Source organism: Notothenia rossii, assembly GCF_949606895.1.
Source record: "Notothenia rossii genome assembly, chromosome: 7".
In the NCBI taxonomy this organism is placed as follows: Eukaryota; Metazoa; Chordata; class Actinopteri; order Perciformes; family Nototheniidae; genus Notothenia; species Notothenia rossii.
Window position 1 is genome coordinate 71,644,331 of NC_136905.1, and position 20,194 is coordinate 71,664,524.

Here is a 20,194-nt window from a genome sequence, read left to right on the forward strand (position 1 = left end):
AGCTTATCCTGCAGCGCTGTTTAAATATACTGTAAAGGAGAACAGGATAATTGGATTAAATTGAGAGACTCTAGAGGTTGTACCAGAAAAATATAGCCAAATGTTTTAACTGTTTTGAGCAGATTTTAATTGATGTCTTCAGAAGCAACATTCAGAAAGAAGCGATATTCAGCCATGCAGCAAAATCCATTTACATCTGTACATGTATTACACTGAGGAGATTTAAAATGTACAGTATTGTGATTGTGTTCTTCAGTACCTGTAAGCTCATTATCAAACATGTTTCCCATTGATACATTTGTTACCAGCGTTTGCTATAATATCAGATTTTTTTTTTGTCATAAAATTGTCATTAACCACCAAAACATAATTGAGTTTAAAGCTGAAAAAGACGATAACACTAGCAACTAACAGGTCACTGTAACCTCAACGCCTCACAACATCAAACAGAGGAGATGAGCTTCAGTTGTATAAAATATTGAAATATGAAATTAGTACATTTATCAAGTCAATACCATAATTCATGTTCTGGATTTACTTAACATACATATTAACATTTGTGTTTTTATTGACTGTATTTTTTGCTCTTTTTCTTTATATTGAACTTTGTCGAATTACGAAAATGCACGACAGCAAAATAATTGCATTGATACAAAGATCACCAGAACATTTAACACATTCTGAATCAAACTAACGTGCTGCAAAGGAAACACTTTAAAATAATCACATTATCAGGTTTTTAGAAGAAAATTCATTTTTTTTCTCATCCAAGAGCTGAGATTTTTACGACGAAGAATGATATCTAGAATATAATAACGACGAACCAACCTTGAATATTTTCAGTTTGCCATTGATTGTCACGTCTAGTTCATATAGAAAAAGAAAAGGAATGTGTCAGTAATCCGCTTCCGGTTCATATTTTAATTAAAGAGTTGCTGAGTCACTGCATTGATAACTGAAGTGGGTTGAGCTGCACAGAAACACAGGTCCATGTGTGTGAGTCTCTCTGTGAAGTACGTTTTCAGGACACAACGATATCCAAACGTCTATAATTACAACATGAAACCACACAGATTTGACGGAGTGATAAAAACAGCTATGTCAACCATCCTGTCCGTCTGTAGCTGATTTGAAATTCTCCAGTTTTAAGTGGCTGGGTCGAGAAGGCAGTGGTCACCAATCTGTCAGTGGTCCCCATGCATCATCATGTCTGAAAAGCATCACGTGTTCCTGCTCCTGGAGTCTCATCATCATCATGTTCTGCATCCCCGGGTTATGAGTAGATGGACCAATAGATGATGTTAAAGAGGATGTACGCTCCAGGAAACATAACCCTGGAGTACTTGTCTATAGCGTGGGTGTCTATCCAAACGTTCACGTAGCCTCTGGAGGCCTTCATCTGGCCTGTGATCTGCGGGTCATTCAGAGACACCTGGGCCAACATTCGGTCCTGGCGACCGCCGTTCACCGGCATCCCATAATTCCCCGTGTTGTTGATATCCATGGACCCGTAGCCAGTGATCTGTGGGTCGATCATCATGTCGTCAGGGTTACCAATGCCGCATGTACACGGCAGCTGGAGGAGGAAAAATAACACAAAGTCCTTTTTAACACTCTGAAATCTGCTCATTGTAAAGTCACAAACTGAAACAAAGAATATAAATCCATTAGTTTGTTAAATTTTATTTTTCTACACACTGAGTGACTTTAAATCACTTTGGCTTGAAACATTTATAGAACGAAGGATGTTTGTGCTGGAAATGTTCCTCGGGGTACGTGGGCAATTTGGCTCCAGATGCTGCGGCATTTGGCAGCTGAAGAACAGTAACACACGAGCTGTAGTCTCAGAAATAATATGCCGTAGCCCGAGAGAAGCTTAAACTGAGCCAATTTAGAAAATATGTATCTGTTTATTTCAAATGCCCTTGAAGTATTCATGCTTCCACCGGTTTTGAAATAATTCAATGTATAAAATATTTGGATATAAAATCAGGCCAGCCAAGTGCTGTTTTGACTTAGAGAGAGCTTAATAATAATAATATATTTTATTTTAGGCACCTTTTATGACGCACAAGGATATCGTACAATTTGTTAAAAAATAAAAACGCTAATACGCAACAGAACATGATAAAAACACAAACAGGAAATCATGGAGGAGACCATCAAGTGGACACGAATGAAACATATAATGGGGAGCACTACAGTGAGTAGGTAGATTTGAACAGGTGGGTTTTTAATTGGGATTTGAATATGGTGATTGGGTCTGACTGTCGGATGTGCGGGGGGAGGGAGTTCCAGAGTCTGGGAGCACTGCAGTTAAAAGCTCGAGCACCGATGGTGACGAGGCATGGGGCGGGGACGGTTAGCAGACCAGCAGAGGAGGAGCGGAGGGAGCGAGAGGGGGTGTACTCCTGAAGAAGGTCAGCCAGATAGAGGGGGGGGGGCAGGTTATGTGGCTTTGTAAGTGAGCAGTAGGTTTTTGAAGTTGATACGGGATTGAACCGGGAGCCAGTGGAGTTGGATGAGGATGGGGGTGATGTGTTCTGAGGCCTTGGTGCCGGTGATGATCCGGGCTGCAGAGTTCTGTATGATTTGAAGTTTATTGATGAGTTTGGTGGGAATGCTTGAGAGGATGGCGTTACAGTAGTCGACGCGGGACGGGACAAATGCATTGACCAGGACTTCAGTGTTTGATTGAGAAAGGGATGGGCGGAGTCTGGAGATGTTGCATTTAACCTCAGCTGTCTCTTTGCTGGCTTTTCATGAGAACATCTTTCTTATCTGAAGCTATTACAGCAACTCAGCTTTCATCGTACAAGTAGACCGTTTAACACTTGGGTTATTCAAATCAGTCCGTAAAATGATTTAAAATGGTTGGATTCGATTTTTTAGTAGCCTATAAAAGTATATTTATTCCATGTTTACCACCAAAGCGGACACGTTATGCTTAATTAAGGCTCATACTTGTATTTCTGGTTTCTACTTGCTACACATAATTGTTCTCATATTGAATCTCATGTTTTCTGATAAAGGTTTTTTTTTTTACAAATGTTTGGGTTGGTATGCACTCCAGATATGCAGATGTTTATGAAGCACTCAAAAATAGAGTCATCATGATTTGTCCCCTTTAAACATATAGCATGGTTGTTAAAGGGTTTAACTACAACTGTATACGCTGTGTGAAGGACATTTCAGCATTAAAAAAATATGAAAATGTTACTTAATAATTAATAAAAAAAACATCAGAGCTTTCTGTTGCTTCCTTATTTTAAGGAAAGATTGAGTCAGTTACACATTTATTATTTACACCCTGTATGACGTGATTTCCTCACAAGCAGTTTTTACTCTTATTCGTTTAGTCTTAAGAAAATGTGCCCAATAATTGAGTTTTTTTAATGTTTTTTTAAGTACTGTTTGTAATGTAGTGAAGCAGAGTTGATATTGCTCTGGTTTGGTAATGTTACACTGTGTACGTGAATAATAAAAGACAAACATTTCATAGGTTAACTGTGTTTTTAACTTCAGACTATGAACAACCAGAGGATAAAAATTCACAAAAATAATACTTACTCTCTCCCTCAGCTTCCTCTCTTTCCTCTCCTGCACGGTGGAGAGGTAGTTGACCGCCGCGTACTCTATCACCGACAGGAACACAAAGACAAAACTGACCCAGAGGTAAATGTCCACCGCCTTGATGTAGGAGACGCGGGGCATGGAGGCGTTGACCCCGGTGATGATGGTGGACATGGTTAGCACTGTGGTGATGCCTGGAGTAAAACACACAAACACATCAAAGCGCTGATTTACACTGGGCTGGGAAGCTGAAAAAGAATGATAAATACCATAGAAAGGGCTACGTTATATAACCGTTATTCCATATTGCCCTGCCTTCTGATCTAATATTTAAACTATCAGTGTCGAAACGCTCTGAAAAGCTCTCTGCAGAAAAAAATTAAAAAATCGTATTGTATAAAATTATCAGGTTCACGAGTCTTGGGGCTGAGTGAGCATGAAGTCAAGGCTTTCTGTGAGAAAAAACCGAGGATAAATCAGGAGGGTTGGTTGTGAGATGCTGCTCTTAACAAAATCCCCACTCATTTCCCACTGACACAGTGCTCGGGTCCAAAGCTTGACTTTCACGATGTATTCCCGATAGTTGAGACACATGTCATGCTTCCATCCGATCCAACCCTTAAAAACTTTTCTGGCCCAACATTACATTTGCAACTGGCAGAACTACTTTGACACCATTTCAAAAATACTTCCAACCATTTTAAATGTCTCCTTATTTGGCCTCTAATAAATGCCTTTCACTTCCTTCCTGGTGGCATGACGCCATCCTCTCACTGGGAGTCTTCTAAAGCTCCCTCCAGTGCTCGATGGTATCTTTATCCTTTCTGAAGCTAGACAAGATTCATAAATATTCAGGGTGGGCTGATTCTGATAAGTTCTTTAATAAGAGCCTTAAAAAAACAACTCTCTTAAATCTCTGATGGGAAAAATGGATGCACACACTTTATTCCTGTCTTCTTTTGGGGGTTTGTCTCTCAAACGCTATATTTTTGGGGGTTTAAACTTTATGTTTTAATTATTGTGTTATTTAACTGTCAATGTTAAGTCACGTTGATTAGCTCTTCACCATATTTCATAATAAAAATGATTATGCCCAAAATGTTTTTCACTATTCTCCCCTATGTAAATCATACTTTCACACTGTTGCCCATAAAGTTGGAATAAAATATTTGCTACCTCTTCTGATGAAACGATTAATTTGTGACAATGTGATTTACTCTTGATAGATAAAGTGTATATCTTCTCAAAAGGAGATTGATCAATCTCTTCCAAACACGTCACAGTGAAAATTAAATCACAGTGGGCAACAGTGTATATTGTGTAAACTGTAACTTGGCCCTTCAATAGTGTTTTATTTGTGAGATAGTTTACAGATGTTTTATATTCACGGTTATTTATTTTTTTTAGTTGCGTTTTACGATTCGATTCTTTTTAATTTCTAATGATATGAAATGCCTTGCTGCTATAACGGGAAAAAATATCGCAATTTAGGATCGAAAAAGTACATCTTATCTTATCCAGCTACCCCATTTTTTTGCTGGGAATAACTTCTCCACACTTAATATTCTCTTTGAGCTGAGTTTTTCTGCTGATACGTCGCCCTGTGAGAGGAGCTCCTTCCTACCAAGGGGCACCCTGGCGGGGACGGCCCTGCGGTCGATCCAGAAGGACACCCAGGACAACATGACCATCAGAGTGGCCGGGAAGTAGGTCTGCAGCAGGAAGAAGAAGATGTGGCGCCGCAGGGTGAAGTGGATGTACAAGCGATTGTACCAGCCTGGGAAGAAGAAGAAATAATAACATTGTGGTATTTGATCTGCCGTGACACAGCACAAATACTCAAAGCGGCGGTTCCAAGCTGTAGCAGGGAGGGATAGGAACTAGAGAGTGACATGTGGTTTTAAGGAAGCTGCGGGGCTTTCACAGCGGCACTAGAATGTTTGACAGGAGTTTGATTTATTTAGTTTGGCAAAGGATTACATTTTAGCGTATTATTCCTGGTGTGACATTCAAAATGTATGTCAGAAAGACTTGATCCTTTAGTTGGAAAAGGCTTTAAAAGTCAAATAGGACTCATTGTAAGTTTCAATTGTGATTTCGTTTTTTATGCACAAAGCAGACATTTGCATAATCAGTTGGGCATACTGTATGTCTTAGAAGTGCTTGTTGGTGGATACCTGTGCTGCTGTAGAAAGCCAGCTTAGTGGTGGTGTGAAATTTCTGGATGAGGAACTGGGACAGAGATATTCTTTCGTCCGTGTTCAGGGATTCGTTGCCCTTCTTCCAGTACAACATCAGGTCGTCATCTGTGTACGCATCTGGAGGGGAGAAGAAGGAGAAGTGAGTACATCTGTGGCAAACCAAATCAGGACAGATTTAGTTTCACATTTGCTCGGTTTTAATGTGAACAAAATATGCGAAGATTTCAAAAGAGTTTTCACAATTCTAAAGCACCTCAAGCGGTCCCTAGAGACTTCGATGTTCACTGCACCGTGTGATTCTGACAGTTTTAGAGCCTTATTAGCAGAGGAGCTGAGAGGGTGATGCTCGAGGCGAGGTTTTGGCATCACATATAATCATATATCACAGATTTCATGAGATATCTGGTGAGCAAACTTGACATTTAGGCCTGAGGAGAGTGTGAAAGCAACATTTTGCAAGGAAATTGTAAAAGAGGTTGCAATGTCCTCAGTAAATATAGCCATTTCTTGAATATCAAGGAGATGTTAGTCATATTTATGGCACTACAAAAAGGTCAATGAGATAGTTATCTGGAAAACATAAACATGGGAGAAGACATTACGTTCTTCCGATACTTTGTCGTGTAGGAAACTTTGATATCTGATAATTTAATTGAGATATTGCTGTCTTTCTAAAATATTGCTCGATCTGTTTTTATAAATGCACTCACAGCTCTCGATCTCCAGCGAGCAGGTCTGGGTGTCCAGAGGGAAGCGGCTGAGGTCCATGTTGCACATGGCAGTGACAGTGACTCTGCAGGGAGACCAGCAGAGAACCAAAGAAAATGAGTACCAGCAAGGATGAAGGGTAAAATGACAACTGTGTGTACAAAGGCTGTGTTTTTAGCTGACTGAAACCAAGAAAATAAGGATATGTGTTGTTTTTATAAACGTTTCTTTTTTTAACTATGTATTCTCTTCCTGTATTCTAGTCTCACTTTTCCCCTCTTCCCTTCCTCTTCCACCATTTTCGCATCAAGGGGCCTACTTCACTACTATCTCTGTAAATATTAAACCAATTGATATTTAAAAAGTCCCTGCAATCAGCTGACAAATGTCACACAGCATTTGGCATTTTCCTCTGGTAACATCAAATGACTCCACAAGATGCTTCCCCTGCTGTGAAACTATCTGAAAGGAATCAGAGGTGACCTTTAAAAGTTAAAATGACTGCTATGCGATCTTCTCATTTGCCAATTTTGGTAATTTTTTCAGTATGTTGGCATTGCTTTTTTTAATTTATTTTTTAAAGCTTTGTTATTGGGATGTTTTTTTGTTTAGACTACAGGGAAATGTGCTTTTCTCTCTGATAACAGTTTTTTTTAACAATAAAAGGCCAAAGTCATTATCTCAAATGTCATGTTTTAAATATACAGACCTTTCCTACTGAATAATATCTTTCTGTATGACATATTTGATATATTGTTTATTTTAGGTTCAGTTGGCTCCTCGGCTAGGTTCATGCTCGCTAGATGTGTTTACCTGAGACTGTAGAGGACGTTTCCGTCGGGGTAAACCCTCAGCATGACGTTATCGGTCGTGGTGTCGTGGATGAAAGATCGCTTGGAGTGGACGAAGAACATGTCGGGGACCCAGATCTTCTTCACCAGGCGGCTGTCGAAGGTCATGCTCTGGTTGTTGGTGCTCGGGAAGGACAGCCGCTCGTCCTTCCAGTAGTGACGCAGGTACAGAGTCATGGTGAAGTCCTATAGGAAGCAAGAAGCTGGTTCTCAAATGATTTCATTAAGTACAAGTACCAATACAATAAAAATACTTCATGGCAAGTAAAGGTCCTGCATTCAAAATCTTAATTAAATAAAAATACAGTATTATCAGCTAATGTCAATAAATAACGGTTGCAAGGAGGTTTCCCATACAGTGATTTATTTGTGGAGGGCCGCCACAATTAAATATCGTCCGCCACAAATGGATCTCAAAAAAAAAAAAAGAAAACCGTTTTTTTTTTTTTGGTGGTCTAATCGATAGTGAGGTGGGCTGATGATCGGAAGGTTGCGAGTTCAAGTCCTGCCTGGGACACCACTACTAGTGTGCCCTTGAGTAAGGCACTTAGCCCTCGGTTACTCCAGGGAGAATGTCCCTGTAATTGGTCATTGTAAGTCGCTTTGGAATAAGGCGTCTGCTAAATGCCTAAATTATAAATTGTAAATTATATTTTTGGGAGAATAAACCCCACAGATCCTCAACTCCGGTGTGTTTCACTCATTAACAACGCAACACAGAGCAACAAGAACGTTGTCTACAGTAGCCATGAACTCGCATGTTTTATCTTATTTGAGGGGGGGGTGGATGAATGCATGGACCACCCGAATAGGCTTTTCTTGCCGAGGGGGGGGGGGGGGGGGGGGTGCCCCCACAAATAGAATCAAATTCTGTGGGAAACACTATCAACCCTTTATAAGCTTGGGCTGTTAAGAGTCCAAACCTAGGGGTCATGCCCCTCTAACGGGTCTCAATATGAAAAAGTCGGATTGCGAGATGATTAACGGAAATAACATTTTTTGTTGTCTTTCCTCTAAAATGTGTACTTTTCCTTCAATATTCGATCATATGAAACCATATGAAACCTTTGGTGTGATTGCTACAGTAACTAACTCTCTCCTGTGCTGCCTAACATCAGCTGTATACCCCCAGGCTCTTTATTACTCACCATATCGACCTCAGAGATTGTGTCCAAACTTTCAACCTGAACATCCACTCCGACTGGAATTGGAGGACCTGAAATAAAAGGACTCATGTCAGGATTGCATAACACACGTGTTATTTCTCTGCATAGACGCTTGTTGAGCGTTTAATGGCTGTGACAGTGTGTTAAACCTATAAGGCAACTAAAACAGAGCTTATTTAAATCTTTGCTCCCAAAACAAACAAACAAACAAACAAACAAACAAACAACAGAAACGATTTAGAGCATCTGCTTGCACCACATCTGTGTCAGCCTAGCTGGGATTTGACTTTTGAACCTGTATAGCCTTAGTACTCTGCATCCTCATCCACCAAAACAACACAAACACAATTAGGTCACAATAAGGGATCAAAGTAGATGTCGCAGTTGACAAAATCCAGCTCTCCTTTTAACTTGCAGCTGAGCAAAAAAGATCCTGTGAGAGGTCACAGCGGCAGATTGTGGTGTAATTAAAAGTAGGAGTGGTCTGATAAAAACAGCACATGTTTCTCTTATCCAAGCCTTATGTCTAATGACGAATAAAAAGATAACGATGGCTAAAAGGATTATAAATATAAATGTCATTACCGTATTCTAGTGAAAACCAAAGCCTGTGAGCTTTACTTACATTAAAACACTGTTATATACACTCATGATGCAAAAGACGTGGATTAACCATGTGATGTAAAGAAGTGCAGTTGAAAGTTAGGGGGTGTCATTAAGATCTCCAGGAGCTTATGGGATTGTTACTGCACGGATCTCATCCAGCTTAACATGCAGCCTATACACTGTGCACATAGTATGTCTGAGCTATACAAACACAACCCTTTTATTCAAAAGCTCTTCAATTGGAAGTAACATTTCATTTCCTTTCTGACCTCCAAAGGCTGGCCTCATGGTGAAATCGTGGTCGTCTATTCTGAGGAGCTGCTCGGATTTTGTCATCAGGGTTTTTGTCATGTCTGCACTCCGTTTGTAAATGGGACTGTGAAAAAGAAGAAGGTAAAACATGTCATTGAGCTTTAGGGATACATTGTGTGGTGCTTTTATGTCAAAATGGAAAATCCAAAGAATAAATTGGACTGTGGTCATTTTTTCATCAGAGGTTTAGAAAACTCACTTTCCGGTTTTTTGACCTCCACTCCCGTCCATCCTGGTCTCTCTTCGCGACCTAATGCGTTAACGGTAACAAAAACATAAATTATAAACATCTGTAACATATGGCAGTAGCAAAACATTAGAACAAGATGGAGTTGTTGATATTTTTTATTTAAATCCAGTTTTACCCTTATTTTAAAAGGTTTTTCATTTGCAGTTGTAATATGTAAGTAGCTCGGCCGCATTAGTCAACCCACATCAATTCATAGAGTAGGGTACAATGATGTATATCTTTTTGTTGGTTTTGAATCTTTACTCCAGTCCACCTTTTCTCATCACATCTGGTAAAGAGTAAGCCAGCTCTTCTACTGTTCAAGAGGCTGCCTGTATGTGTATGCGTTATTGTGTTTGAGTCAGGCAGAGAGAGAAGGAGAAAAGAAGATTTCCAAAAAAAAACTAAAATGTATTATTAGAGTAGAGAAAGCTGTGACAGAGAGGGACAAATCCCTATGACAACCACAGATGTGCATAAAGGAAAAACCATAGAAAGAGTTTTCACAGCGAGAAAAACAGACAAACCAACCAAGGAAGAGGGGTTTTCTAGCTAACTGCAGAGCTCTGTGGGCAGTGGGTGCTCCTCGTATGCGTCCAGCAGCTGGTTTCTAATCCTCTTGGCATAAAGGCCTCTACAACCCCCCCCCCCCCCCCCCCCCCCTCCCTCTGCCTGCCCACGCCACACAGCGGGCTGCCGTCTGCACACGGTTCCTGCTATGCAGCAAGACATCTGCATGCATCTGGGTCAATGGGCCAGATTCCTACAGAGGTCATCTTGGACACATGCATGTATACAAAGAGCAGAAACTGCAGACAACCTTAAGTTGACCAAAAGGAAATGCATGTTTAAACCCTAACAGGGTAGAAACAGGAGGTATTGATTATTGAATTGAATATGTGAATACGTCTAAAAGGAGACCCACAACTACACTGTAGGTCAGTGGTTATCAAAGTGGGGGGCGCAGAGGCATGCCAGGGGGGGCGCGAGCGACCAGGAGGAAAAATGGTTATACTTTTTTTTTTATAGATTTAAAACAAATTATTGATTTGAATATAATATGATGCAGTACAGTATTATTGCGTCTGGGCCTCTGTGTTTCATTAAAGCTTGGCTCTGTGTGTGTGTGTGTGGAACGAGCCATTTTGTGTGCACGAGAGAGAGAGAAAGAGAGAGAGAGAGAAAGAGAGAGAGAGAGAGAGAGAGAGAGAGAGAGAGAGAGAGAGAGAGAGAGAGAGAGAGAGAGAGAGAGAGCGCACCGGTACCGAAGATCGTTGTTGTTAGCTTCTGGTGCTAGCGAGCTACGCTAACGGATATAAGGAGTTTTTTCAACAACAAAGTGGAGGAGAGTCCTTTCCTGTCAGACTGAGAGACTCAGTGGGCTAAAGGACTCTCTCAGTGTTATCTCAGTGGGTCTCAAATGTTTTGATCACCATTAATGGAAACAATTATTTCCGAGGCACACGTTTATATGAGCATTATAGTTATAAAAAAATAAGAGAATAAATGAAAAACAGGTATGAAATACTATATGACATTAAAACAAGAATAAAGTTTAAAAGGGTGATTTGTAAAATATCCATAAAGAAAAAGTAAATCTGTTTACAGTTCTGTTTCATCTGGGTGTTGAGAGATGTATCCATAGATCTCTTCATTTTGCTCTCAAAGTGCACCAGATTGATGCTTTTAACTTAAATATTTAAAAATAAAACTTCCCAAGCTCCCCCGGACCCCCCTATGTGAGGTCCACTCCCCACTTATAAAAATAGCACTTTACCCCTGCTTACACCTATATGCCGTGAGCTGATTATCGAGCCTTCATTGTAACTGTCACACTGTGTATTTGCGTGGGGATTGTTGCAGTAGAACATTCCACTGTAGCGCCCGGTACATTAATGGGAAACCCTAAATGTTTGAGCACCCTCTATGAAACGTCAAGCTACCCCACAACACCCCCAAAAGAAATCTCTGGCGCCGCCACTGAGCCTGACTATTTGTGTTGGGGGGGGCCAACTTTTTTTTTCTCCAAAGGAGGGGCCTGACAGAAAAGGTTTGAGAACCACTGCTGTAGGTCAAGGGAATTGGGTAACATTTGGAAGAGCCTGTTTTTGTACCTTTTGATAAATATGTAGCTAGTTAGTTACAGCTTTGAAATCAAGATGAGTTTATTGCTGTGCTCTACATCAGAGTCGCTCAAAGTGCTGCCAGGAGGCTAACAGCGAGACATTTTGTGACCCCCTGAACGTGACACGCATTACATTTGAATGATGCGCGGTTCATTCCCGTTCTGCAATACTGTGCTCAATACAGACATACTTCAGGTTGGAAAGGACAACTTCTAGAAAGCAAATGGTTACATGGCACATCAGGAGCCATTCATTTTAGTGGGAAAGTCAGTAGTGGAGGTTGGGCAGTTTTATGGGTGAGAAGCACACATGTAAGCTTGCATAGTTTCTTCAGGTGTTTCTGTTTGACAGTCAGTGCTCACACATTCTCAAAAAGCTGAAACCGTTTTGTGGTGTCTCACCAAATTGCTATGCGTAGAGAGTCGTGCCTTTGTTAAGGACTGCTTGGTGAAAGTGGCCGGCAGTGTGTGTGTTGATAGGCTGTCTCTCTGAATTGGCACTTTGACAACCCATGTTTACTTGGAGGTGTGTAAAATACAAAACTAAGAATGAAAATGGAAAATAGGAGCATGAGTCATTTTTTTAAAAAGTCATCCAACGACCGTTCTAATGTATCTTTAAAGCTCATGAGCATTTTCTCTTCAGAAATGTGATGTGTGGGACTCTGCTGTCCTACACTTATCCCTCCCTCTGCTTCCTCTTCAAGGCAGCGAGTGAAAAGAAAATGTAAGTAATGTGGGGGAAAACTCCCACAACGCACGCCAGCAGCATCAAGCCGCTTTCCCAATTTCACACTCCAAGAGAGGAGTGCAGCGATGAAAAATAAGGAGAAGAAATGTCCCTCTTCTTCTGCATATGAGATGTTCCCTCCCATGCTGAAAGAGGAATGACAGATTTACAATTTGATCTGTATTCTCCGACTGTGTGTCAGCAGAGAGAAGACATGCTGTGAGAAGACTTTTAACCAGGGGAAAAAACAAGGCAAAACTGGTGTTTAGAGATTGCAACTTTGAGCCGCTCCCCGTCTTCTGAAGATTTTCCACAGATGATTACGATGTGCTCCTTATCTTAATCACATCAGGGCTGAGATAAACACTTTAAATGACACTTTGGAGGAGAGTTTAGATTTAAAGAGAGCTGTTAAATAACATATTCAGTATTATGTGCTCTGACAGTTTTTGATTATAAAAAGAACCAGCAGGTGTCAAACCACTTTATTTCTCTAAACGGATGAGACTCCTAATAGCAGACTGCCGTTAGACGTCGCCTGTGATCTATAAATAACAACAGTTACAGAATTTAAAAAATGATACTGTATCTGAAGGCAGAGGGATTAATGATTCGACAGGGTTTGATGAATATATTAAGTGGATGCAAATCATTCAACGCTGATAGCATTATGAGGCATATGCCGCTGTAATTCGCCTGCTTGGGAAAATCTTATCATCTTCACCAGAGATTAATGTAGGGACAGTTTCTCACTGGAGGACCTCAGGATATAGTTGAGCTGATTTGAAGAGAACATTTGAATGTGTAGATGTAAATGCTGGAAAATAGTCCCATCATTCTGTTTTATGGGGATTTGTGGATGCAACATGTTTACTTTTCTCCTTATTTTGTATGTTTCTTTGTCCTTTGTGACAGTGCACTGACTGTTGATGAGATGAACGAGACATCAACTTGGACATTTCATCAACCAAACTAAAATGTGATTCCTAAATAATGAAAATGATCTTGAATGTGTGAGTTATGTCTCTGCTCACAGCACTCGACAGGTGTTCAAAGCCTTCTGAGGATGGCGTTAAAAAGCCTTGTGGCGTTTTTGTTGTTGTTGCTGTGCATGTAAACAGTTACCTTTTTAAAGACCTTGCAGATGTTTGATTATGCTTCGAAATGTTCTGCAAATGTAACTGACTCACTGAAATAATGATCTAATTTGCATTTCTAATGAACGTCAAAAACTCTGATGCTTATTGTTTTGTTTTGTAGTCTAAAGTCACATTTTCTTCACTGAGTAAGGAAGCATCTGTACATGTTGTTCCCTTCAACCAGCAGCCGTGAGAGTGGAACTATTTTCAAATTCAATAAATCAAGGTCGAATAAATATTTCAGGTCCTTCTTAAGAAAAAATACAAATTCAGTTCTTAATTCTTAAATGTGGACATGTGCGGTTTCTGGTCTTTTTTGATAGTGAAGTGAATATATTTGGGTTTTTGATTTAACAAGACATTCACTTTGGGAACATGTGAAGGGCATGTTTTTGTTTGTATATGAAATTTTTTTCAACCAATTAATCAAATTTGAAAAGTAATTGTTTCTTGCGAACCTACTTTGTAAACGGCAGTACTGAATATTGCACTGAACAAAAATATAAATGCAACACTTTTGTTTTTGCCCCCATTTTTCATGAGATGAACTCAAAGATCTAAAACATTTGTCTATATACACAAAATAAGCATTTCTCTCAAATATTGTTCACAAATCTGAACAAATCTGTGATAGTGAGCACTTCTCCTTTGCCGAGATAATCCATCCCACCTCACAGGTGTGGCATATCAAGATGCTGATTAGACAGCATGATTATTGCAAAGGTGTGCCTTAGGCTGACCACAATAAAAGGCCACTCTGAAACGTGCAGTTTTGCTTTATTGGGGGGGTCTGGGGGGGTCCGAAAACCCTAGGGTTAAACCCTAACCCTAACATGTCATCCATTGAGCATGTTTGGGATGCTCTGGATCGGCGTATACGACAGCGTGTTCCAGTTCCTGCCAATATCCAGCACTGCGTGAGGCAAATGGTGGTCACACCAGATACTGACTGGTTTTCGGACCCCCCCAGACCCCCCCAATAAAGCAAAACTGCACGTTTCAGAGTGGCCTTTTATTGTGGCCAGCCTAAGGCACACCTGTGCAATAATCATGCTGTCTAATCAGCATCTTGATATGCCACTCCTGTGAGGTGGGATGGATTATCTCGGCAAAGGAGAAGTGCTCACTATCACAGATTTTTTCAGATTTGTGAACAATATGAGAGAAATGGTTATTTTGTGTATATAGAAAATGTCATCTCATGAAAAATGGGAGCAAAAACAAAAGTGTTGCATTTATATTTTTGTTCAGTGTATAATCAATCAAAATTCTAATATTAATGCCAATTTTGATATGTACAGTATTTAAGCATTTAGCTTGATAAATACCAATTTACACAAACAAATACATCTGTCCATGATTATCTTGATGTTTGATTATGTGCCCAAAATGTTGTATTTCAAATCTTTATATCAGCATCAAATTATAAAAATGTCTAATGTGGGTCACAAAGACTCAGATGCCACAAGCTTGTTTATTTTGGTGTAAATTTGACTTTTCTTCCATCGCAGGTATGTCCGACTGCCCGTCACACACTGCTCCCTGCACTTAACAGCAGATAAAACGTTCAAAAAAACACACAATATCAATCTTTCTAAATGAATCCGTCAAATGTTAAAACCATTTCAATCAATAATATGGAGAAGTAAGGGTGCTCGAACGGCCCCCTGATCTAGTTTGGTGTCCAACTAAAACATCTGATCCATGGAATGCATTAACACGGGAGCAATTAGCCTACATAACAACCTGGATGTGACATTGGCTACAACATGCTGCCAGTGGGGATATGAACTGGCCTGCAGCAGTTGTGGGGCAAAAGAACATAGCACTCAGTAGTAGGGCATAAATAGATGTGGGGATTTAGGTCTCCCTCTCTCCCCCTCTCTCCCCCTCTCTCTCCTCTCCAATCTGCTGTCTGAATAAGTATGTTTTCTGAGGGGGAGGGAGCAACACAGGTGACACGGGAAACTCGGGACAACATGGTGTAAACATATCAAAGCACCTAAAAGAACATAATAAAGAAAAATAAATAACCAACACTTGCAGGAAAAGCCTATTTCAAACACTCATACATGCTGTTGAGAGAATAAAAACATGCGTTCCAGTGTTCGTCTTGGTGCGTCCTTTGACATTACCTGCTCTGTGTGTAGGTCTCCAGCTTGTGACCCCTCGACTGGGTCATCCTCCCAGAGGCACCACCGGCGAGCCAAACACAGAAGAGCACAAGAACAGCATCCACCTGCATGGTTCACATTCCCCAGAGGACGCACCTCTCCTGTCAGTCAGAATATTTTCCCCTCAAGGGTTCGGAGCACTCTGCCTCGCTGAGACATTCCCTTCTCCAGCGCCGGAGCTGATAAGAGGGAGGAAAAGCAGCAACAGCAGCAGCAGCTACGCTCAGCTATTCTACGGCCTGAGTGGAAAACATCCTACGGTGCTTAATCTCCACAGTGGGAAAAAGCAATTTTGACTAAACCCATAAATCCTTGAGCGTCAGATGGTACAGATTTGATCCCTCCAGCGGCGGATGTGCCTGCCTCTCTGTGCTCTGCTACGCTCAGATATCCTGCACTCTGATGTGCTCTACTCCACTTTGCACCGCCCAGAAACACCAATTCTCACAATGATGCGGCACGCTCATTTGTAAGGTCACCGGTTTAGAGATGCAGAGAGGGAGCTCTGTGTGTGTGATGTGAAAGGCTCCTCAGCTCCTTTTGATGCAGGAGTCTCGTGTCTGGCATTTCAACAATCTCTGCCAAAAAGGGAACATATATGCATATCTGTTTGTTGTTGTTTGCAGGAATACAGTTGGAGGGTTTTTATGATATGAGTTGTTTTGCTGCTGTCTGTTCCTGTTTTCTCTCAGGGGACTCACACTTGGGAATATTTTTAGATCCCCCAAATAATAATAACACAGGTGGATGTGTTGACGATTCCAGGAGAAATAAGGCCAACAAAGTTTTATAGACTATTGACCTAGACATCGACATAGTTAATCGAATATGCAAAATATAATATTTAGCCAACAAAACTGACTTTCTTACGTTTTTTTCAACAATGATTTGGTCCACAGTTTTATCGGATAATGCAAAAAAAAAAATAATACATTCATTCTGATCGCACACCTGGCAATCTTCTTTGAAAATCAGAAATAATTTGTGTGATATTTACAAAACTCACTTTCTTAATATTTGAAGTATTTTTCAACGATAATGTTCCACAGTTTTGTCAGTTAAAGCATAAAATACACAGTCAGTCTGATCATCACACACAAAATAGGTGATTATGGTGATTTTTCATTTTAGCGACACATTTGAGGCTGCACTACTTTTTGTCTGTCAAGGCGCGCTGTCCGTCTGAATAAGCCAATGAAAGATCATCACAGCCCAGACGTCACCAGCCATTTGCCAACCCTCTTTTTTTGTTTCAGCAGACTGAACAGTTGGATTATAAAATCATGAATTTGGGTTAGATCCATGGACGTCAATCTGAAAATTGGTGTAAGTAATGTTGGGGATTGTTTGTGTTTCAGATGTGTGCTAGTCCTGCTGTATGGGCTCATAACAGTCTCATAATAGACACATGATCCGCAAAAGGATTCACAATTGTATTTCCGGATCCACACTTGTGTTTTTCAAATGCACACAAAAATGTGTTCCGTTTCATATACATGTAAATAAAATCCAAATACAGAAACAAGTTTTAAATGTGTCTTTTTGATCCACACATATTTGTTTTCCGTTTAAAACCTCTGAACCTGCAAACACAAACCGCTTTCTGTGCGTGGATCGCTGTGCATTCGTGTGTGTTTTTCTTTAGACTCCCCTGACGGTCAGCCGATTCGTACTTGTAATTTTTTCTACCTATAGCCAATCAGATGTCTCCTCAATTCTAAGGCAATCACATGAGCGCGCCCCCACGAGGGTAGATTTCTTGCGTTCATGACGTAGTGCTTCATGTACGCATTTTGCGCCGTCCGGAGCTGACATGTCCACGCTAATCTCAGGACACCTCCACTCTCAGTACATTGCCACTTTCCGAACAGGAAATGCACGCAAATACAAGCCTTTATATTATTAAGGTACAGCTCCACTTTCCGAACCATTGATGAATGCTTGTGTGTACACATAAATGTGTGTTTCCTGTATGGCGAATACAGCTGCTTTATTTATGTCTGTATGAAGTTGTTGTGAGTGTGGAGGGAGCAGTTACAGGTTAGCTTAGCCTAATCGATCAGTGCACTACGAAGCCAGTGCTAGACAGTGAACTGTCAACGGGGGGGAGCCCCGCCGGTCATTATCGGCCGATATTCACTCTAAATAGTTTGATCGGTGCTCTCTATAAAGGCCGATCAGGAGAGCTGGATCTGATCGATATGGACATAAACGCGAGTGAAGTGTAACCGGACGCGAGAGAGAGAGATCAGCTGATGAGTCTGACGGAGACAAGCAGCTCTGCATGATCACCTGATGCTCCGCCCTCTGTTTAGCGAGCTGACCGGACTGCGCAAAAAGCGTATATGAAGTGTCATGAACACAAGAAATCACACCCTCGTGGGGGCGCGCTCATGTGATTGGCTTAGACTGGAGGAGACATCTGATTGGCTATAGATGAGAGAAATTACAAGTACGGATCGGGTGAGCGTCAGGGGAGTCTCCAAAAACCCACACATGAATGCACAGCGATCCACGCACAGAAAGCGGTTTGTGTTTGCAGGTTCAGAGGTTTTAAACGGAAAACAAATATGTGTGGATCAAAAATACATGTAAAACTTTTTTCTGTTTGGATTTTATGTATATGAAACGGAACACATTTGTGTGTGCATTGAAAACACAAGTGTGGATCCGGAAATACAAGTGTGAATCCTTTTGCGGATCATGAAATACAAGTATGAATCCTTCTGTGTGCATGTGTGTATTATGAGACTGTTCTGAGCCCATACTGCTGACCTGGCAGCAAATAAAACAGCTACCAAACTAAACTACTACCAAACTATCTATGATTTGAACAATAATCTTTTAGTTTTTTTACTGAAATTACAGTGGTGTTCCAATGTGTTAGATATAAATAAGAGTCATGCTAGAGGCAAGTGAAATGAAGAGAAATAATTTAAATTACACTTCTTGTGAATATCTTATTAGTATAACATAAACATACAACATCATTTTGACAAACAACCTCACAATAAACGTATTACATCTAACTTACTACATAATATGAGCATGTGTTTGATTAACTAAATCCAAGTTATAAGGATCGACTGATATTGGACTTTTAAAGGGTAAATCTAGACTTGATTGTAGAAGCCTCACTGGCCTTTTTGGAATTATTGGTATACATCCCTTGGAGAGGGGTGGGCTTTTTGTCTTTCTGACCACAATCTGTTTTGATGTAGTAACACACTACACAGGGGGAGAGGGAAAGCAAGCTGTCACCGCTAGTTGGCAGCGTTAACCAGATTAGCAGAAGTCTGCAGAGTCTTTTGCCTAAAACAATCTAACAACGACATATCGGCCCATATATATATTTTTAACATAAACAACCAATACTTTGACATCAGCAGTTAATAATACTAGTTGCAAAAATAATATTCACCAAATAATAAGTAATAGTTCAGCAGAAGGCACAGCGTGCAGCTGCAGTGTTTCTTATATATCCTTTCTTATTAGCAAGCGTGCATGACATTTGATAGAAGCAGTGGTGTGTGAATCTATACATCATTTTTTTTATATTGATCCCTTAAATTAGTCCAGCTATAGTGACTTTACACTAAGACGGACATTTTAAGAAATGAACTTGTCTTTGCTCTGCTGTTTCTGCTTAGAAAAGATGTGCTGTATATTTAGAAATGTATAAATCTTACATACAGATTTATAGACGTATAAACATGTGTTAAACTAAAATATTGCAATAATATTGCCTCTTATTTATCAATTGATTTGTGACATAAGATACTACGCTATCTGTATACTCATCCTATTATTTTTAATATAAGGTAGTTAATGCTATGTTCAATTCTTTAAAACTTTTTCTTTGTATTACCCTGGCAGGATTTGGGTAGGCTACCTACTTTTCCCTATTACCTTTAAAAAGAAATTTAAAAAACAACAGAAACCAACACAAGTAAAATATTCCTCAACATGTCAATGTCACATATAATTTAGTGATAATTTCCTTCAAAACTGGTTCAGGAACTAAAGGGACTCACTCTTACCCATAGATGTTTTTCTGTAGCCTGTAAAGTGCTCTTACCTTTTCTACCTTGTTGACCTGACTTGACTTGGCCCACATACTGTAGATGCATCCATCACCAACAAAACCTGCGTGGTTTTTCAGTTTCTGCATCTGTTATTACACTCAAAAGACAAACATAAGATGTTAAATAGTTGTACTATAGCACGTGTGTACGATTTGGGTGCATAAACAATCGCTAGCAGTACAAAAGTAGCAAACACGCACAAGGTTTCTCTTAAACCACCCTGTCAGTTTGTTTCTATGTAGAACATCGTCACCCTCTGGTCAGCCAATGCACGGAGGTGATTTTACTTTTTGCC

At 40.3% G+C, this 20,194-nt stretch overlaps 2 protein-coding genes across 5 annotated transcripts in view; one reads left to right on the top strand and one right to left on the bottom strand.

Annotated features, from left to right (window-relative positions):
- The window catches only part of LOC307013937 (peptidase M20 domain-containing protein 2-like), a 17,364-nt gene extending 13,645 nt beyond the window's left edge, over window positions 1–3,719 (top strand). Inside the window, exon 8 of the mRNA XM_079641573.1 lies at window positions 3,583–3,719. Coding sequence (XP_079497699.1) covers window positions 3,583–3,623 — 41 coding nt within the window. The 3' untranslated portion in view covers window positions 3,624–3,719. The remainder of the gene's footprint in view (window positions 1–3,582) is intronic.
- LOC307013936 (gamma-aminobutyric acid receptor subunit rho-1-like) lies at window positions 104–20,188 on the bottom strand. Of its 4 annotated transcripts, none has more exons than XM_079641571.1 (12): window positions 20,100–20,188; window positions 19,893–19,996; window positions 15,776–15,993; window positions 9,617–9,667; window positions 9,375–9,481; window positions 8,482–8,549; window positions 7,296–7,519; window positions 6,485–6,567; window positions 5,751–5,891; window positions 5,198–5,350; window positions 3,571–3,767; window positions 104–1,576 (listed from the first exon to the last, which is right to left on the bottom strand). In XM_079641571.1, the coding sequence occupies exons 3-12, from the start codon at window positions 15,883–15,885 to the stop codon at window positions 1,274–1,276; spliced, it is 1,437 nt and encodes a 478-aa protein (XP_079497697.1). In that variant the 5' UTR covers window positions 15,886–15,993; window positions 19,893–19,996; window positions 20,100–20,188; the 3' UTR covers window positions 104–1,273. The 4 variants fall into 4 exon arrangements, with proteins under 4 accessions (XP_079497697.1, XP_079497695.1, XP_079497696.1 ...); XM_079641569.1 differs by having other exon boundaries at window positions 15,776–16,392; window positions 20,100–20,187; XM_079641570.1 differs by having other exon boundaries at window positions 19,893–20,119.
- Between the last annotated feature and the right edge of the window lie 6 nt (window positions 20,189–20,194).

Bases quoted from the DNA above. Each gene is read 5' to 3' on its own strand.
- LOC307013936 (XM_079641571.1), bottom strand. From the start codon at position 15,885: ATGCAGGTGGATGCTGTTCTTGTGCTCTTCTGTGTTTGGCTCGCCGGT. The intron at 6,568-7,295 runs GTAAACACATCT...GTCTCCCTGCAG, and splicing joins AACGTCCTCTACAGTCTCAG to AGTCACTGTCACTGCCATGT. The intron at 1,577-3,570 runs GTAAGTATTATT...TTCCTCCTCCAG, and splicing joins AGAGGAAGCTGAGGGAGAGA to CTGCCGTGTACATGCGGCAT.